Consider the following 4,431-nt stretch of genomic DNA (forward strand, 5'->3'; position numbering starts at 1 on the left):
GGGCGCCTAGAAGTAACCCTCCCCTGTGTCCCATCTTATGCAAGTGGCCCCTCGCCCCCGGAGGCCCGAAGCGGGGACACCTCGGGCTGAGCGCCGTCTCCACCCCGTCCCCACCGTCGCAGGGCGGCGACAGCGGGTCTGCCTCCTGGAGGGAAGGGCGCAGGGTGTTTGTGTGTCTGAGTCGCCCGCAGGCGCTCCCCGATCGGCTCCAGCCCGCGGGGACAGAAGCGCAGGGCCCGGCCAGGCACGCAGCCAAGGCGGGGCCCTGGCCTGGCCTGGCCGCGGCCGGAATTTACCTGTGTTTGCGTCAGTCCCAGCGAGGCAGCCAGCTCGGCGCGTTCGGGCAGGGCGAGGTACTGAGTCTTCTGAAACCTTCTCTGTAACGCAGCCAGCTGAAAGCTGGAATAAATAGTCCTGGGTTTACGAACTTTCTTTGGTTTGCCATTCACCATCCTCACCTCGGGCTCGGCCACTTCTTTCTCTAAATAAGCAAAACAGAACCGGTTAGAGCTTGTCCGCAGACAATGGCGCTTTTGCAGAACCCTCAACTGCAGTCCTGGGGTTTCTTCCCAGGCAGGCGTCCCTCGGGTTCCCCATCCTACCCACCACCTTGGCTTCGCAAGACCCGGAGACACGTGCCCCTCCCCCAAAGGTGGGAAAGGCCAGGTGGCGGGTCTCCGACTAATTCCCTACGCGGTTCACGCAGCTTCTCCAGGGCTGGTGCAAAGCGCGTTGGACAGCGCGGTTCCCTCCTCGGCGCCCTGCACCTCGCCCCTGTAGCTGCACCCGGACTTGTTTTTACGCCCACCCTGCGTTTGTGCTCACGTGCGTTTCTGGGGTGACCATGGCCACCCCCTCGCTGTCAGCGTTCGTTCGGGAGCCCACGGGGGCCGGCCCCAAGGGCTGGGAAGATGCTAACCGAGGTCTCCAAAGTTCAAAGTCCCACAAGCAAACTATGCTCCTTCCATTCAGTAGCGAGCGGCCGGGGCCGTGGCAGACAGAGGGCCGATTATGCAGCCCCCATAATCTCCCTGCCGATCTGGGAGGGCGCAGATGTGTCTGGTTTCTTTTACAAATAGACTTTAATAAGTTCTTGGCCAAAAGAAAAAAAAATCTTTCACTTATGCAGGGAAGGCAGAGACACTGAAAAAGGGACGAAGACATTCTCCCTCCCTGGGCTGTCTTTTTTTAGTTTAACAAGAGTCACACGTTGAAAAGAAATCGGTGGTGCGGTGTTTTCGTAAAAAAGGGGCAGCAGGTCAGGACGAATTTCTCAAAATCCTGAGTATGGGGGGCGGGGGTGGGGGGAGAGAGACTTTCTGAACGCATGCTTTACAAGGTGCCCCGGAGCCACAAGTCCCCTTTCCCACCTTATCAAAAGTGCCCATCTCTGGAAGGGGCGGACAGCCTCTCCCTGGGTGTGTGTGTGTGTGTGTGTGTGTGTGTGTGTGTGGCGAGCTCCTGGGGGAGGAAGGGTGGAGGATGAGGGCTGTGGTCTGGATTCTGCCAGAGTAGGGGATGCTAATATTAGCAGGATTATTAATGTGCTGGTGGGAAGAGATCAAACCTGACCAGCAAAACCTCTCCAAGGAGACCTCATGCCTCTCTCCTACCGCCCAAGCTCACTAAACCTCTTCAACTCTCCACCTAAGTTGCAAGGCAGCTGAAAAAAGGAGGAGGCGGGGAGGAAGAAGACAAATTTTAGGCACCCATGGAGGAAAAAAAAAAAATGTGCTCCAATAACGTGACCCCTCAGCAACCCTCCTCCATCTTTATATGGCTTTTTGTTTTTTTGGCGTTGCCTTGGATAAACTGCAAGGCTCCCCCCTCCCCCCCCCCTTTCTCAGGCAGCCGACAGCTCCCAGGCCCCCACCCCACCCCACCCGGGGCGCTCTCGGCTCCAACGCGACCCTGGCTCGTGGCTGCTTTCAGACTAATCCCGCCGGAGCCTCGGAGGCAGCCTTCCACTCCCACTCGCACCCACTGAGCACGCTTACCCCAAATCCCAACAACTAACCTCCCCTTTATTACGCAAACGCCACTAGGGCTGCTAGATTCTTTCTTCTCTCCACCCCTACTCCCTTCCCAGCCTAGCCGGCTACCTGACCGGGCAAGCTGGGGACCCAGCCACAGAGCCCCCCACCCCCATCCCCACCCCCGCCCCAAGGTGCTGGAGGGGAGAGACCCTGGTCCGAACCCCCGCAAGCTTCTACTAAGAACCCCTAAAGTGCTGGCCTGGGAACCCCCTCCCTTCTGCCCCATGCGCCCCCACTGCAGTGGACGGCGGCGCCCCCATCGCCCACCCCACTTGGCCCCCCGGGAACCCTGGCTGCCCCTGGATCTGGCCCCCGCGCTCGTACCTGGCTGGCTGGCCGCGCTGGGGACGCGGTTGTAGGCGCCGCCGTACTGGTGGTAGGGGCTGGTGTAGCCGTAGTCGGCGTAAGCTTTGGCGGGGTAGCTGCCGGCAGAGCCGTTCACGCCGGGGTACTGGTACTGGTAGGGGTTGAGCGCTTTGCCGTAGGAAGCCGAGGTAGGAGAGCAGTAGCCGTGCGGGGCTGCCCCCGCGGGGCTGTAGTAGTCGGAATCGGTGGCCGACGACTCGGGCAAAGTTGGCGATTCCTGAGACGGATGGTGCATGGCTGCGGACGTCTGGAACGGAGCTTGGAAGTCGCCGGATCGGATGCTGGGTACCCTTCTGTCAAACACTCCTGTCATCGCTCCCCGGCGGCGGCTGTCCTGGCTGCTGTGGCGGCGGCGGCTGCCCGAGGTGGCTGTGGAGCTGCTCTGGTCTAAGCAGACATGGCTGTGGGAGCGAGGGAGGAGGAGGAAGAGGAGGAGGAGGAGAGAAGGAGGAGGAGGCGGCGGCGGCGAGGAGGAGGCTGGGAGTCGTGGAGGCTCTGTCTCCGGCAGGCTGACTGCTGACTGAGGCGCAGCACAGCCTTGGTTAAATCCTTAATTGCACGCTTACGCACAGCGGGGTGGATCGGGTTCCATTGGCCAGGGCCTCGGGAGCAGCAGCAACACCCCAACTCGTCCAACTAGTTTTAACACAACAAAGCATTGCTTAAAAAAAGAGAGAAAAAAATGTAGGGATGAGGGAAGTGTGTGTGTGTGTGTGTGTGTGTGTGCGTGTGCGTGTGTGTTCCTAGTTGGGGAACGAGGGGGGGCGGTCTCAGTTACTCTGTTTTCAGTGAATACCAAAGAAAACGCAGAAGCCCAAACGCCAGCTTTGTAATGTCTGCAGACAATGTGTTCCAATCAGCAGCTTCGGAAAGTGCACATGTTTTGGGGATGAGGTCGGCCTCGGTCTTTCTTTGCTCCCCATCTCTCCACCCCATTGGGCTTCACCAGAGGGTGGTGTGGAGGTGAACCGTGTAATTGCAGTGGGGAATCGGGATGTGGGGTGATGGTGAAAAGGAACTGAGACCACCTTTTATTGGGGTGCTGGGAGTCAAGTTGTATCTTACACGTGTTGGAAATTTGCAGTTTGGGGGGAAAGACAAATTTGCAACAAGCACTTCCTTTGCGTGAGATAAATATTTCTCAGAAAAAGGCTGGATAAGGATGCTCATGAATGCACACTGTTCATTCAGCGGTTAATGGCAGTTTCTGCAACCCCAAATCCCTACCGTGAGTTTAAAATGTTACTGGCTTAAGCACAGATAACTTAATGACACCCAGATTGCTGGTCCCAAAGAAGAGCCAGCAGCCCCACATTTTGTTCAACATTCTCGTCCATTCGGCTGCCAATGAAAGAGAGGGTCTGTAACTCCTGCAAAATGGGAACCCCAAGAAGACTGAGAAGTAGACAAGAATAAAAGCCCGTTTGGGAGGTTGGGTGAAGCCCACCACTTTTCCCCTCCCAACTTCATGGACATGGCACCATTCCCAGGCCCAGGTTCCTGTGCCTTCCATGCTCCTATTCCCTGCCTTGAAGACACCTCCGCTCATATGCAAAGGGACAAAAGGCGCAGGAACCCACCACTGGGTGTTCGTGGTCCAGAGAGTTTGCTTTCCATGACATGTCACTCTTGCTCTAGAGAAGATCCAGCTGGGGGTGTAATACTTGAATCCAAGTCAACCTACCGCTCCCCATTTTCCCGCCCTTAAAGTAGGCAACTCCAGGAACTGGATCTTGATTTGGGCCTTTTCAGCGGCTTCCTCCAGAGTGTCTGAGGCTAGGAACCCAGGCAGGGAGGGTCTGGTTTCTCATCATTCCCTCCACTCCAACCGAAAGAGGAGTCTACATTAGTTGTGTCTAGTGCTAGGTTAGCCTTGCTTTCTGTGGAGCTATCCGGCCCAAAACAAGCCGGCAGGGAGAGCTGGGGGTTTGGAACTCTTGGCAGGGTGCCGGACTCGCTCCAGAACACGAAAGCAGAGCAGCCCCCTGCCTCTACCGCCTGGGAGCCCTAGAACCACAGCTGTTGTCGC

The 4,431-nt window shown here is 57.6% G+C and overlaps 1 protein-coding gene across 1 annotated transcript in view; it reads right to left on the minus strand.

Moving 5' to 3' along the window:
• The window catches only part of DLX5 (distal-less homeobox 5), a 4,620-nt gene extending 1,586 nt beyond the window's left edge, over positions 1 to 3,034 (minus strand). The window contains exons 1-2 of the mRNA XM_006085004.3: positions 2,361 to 3,034; positions 297 to 481 (exon numbers count right to left, since the gene is read on the minus strand). Coding sequence (XP_006085066.1) covers positions 297 to 481; positions 2,361 to 2,715 — 540 coding nt within the window. The 5' untranslated portion in view covers positions 2,716 to 3,034. The remainder of the gene's footprint in view (positions 1 to 296; positions 482 to 2,360) is intronic.
• Positions 3,035 to 4,431: the final 1,397 nt, after the last annotated feature.

This window comes from Myotis lucifugus, unplaced genomic scaffold (assembly GCF_000147115.1).
Source record: "Myotis lucifugus unplaced genomic scaffold, Myoluc2.0 scaffold_15, whole genome shotgun sequence".
Lineage (NCBI taxonomy): Eukaryota > Metazoa > Chordata > Mammalia > Chiroptera > Vespertilionidae > Myotis > Myotis lucifugus.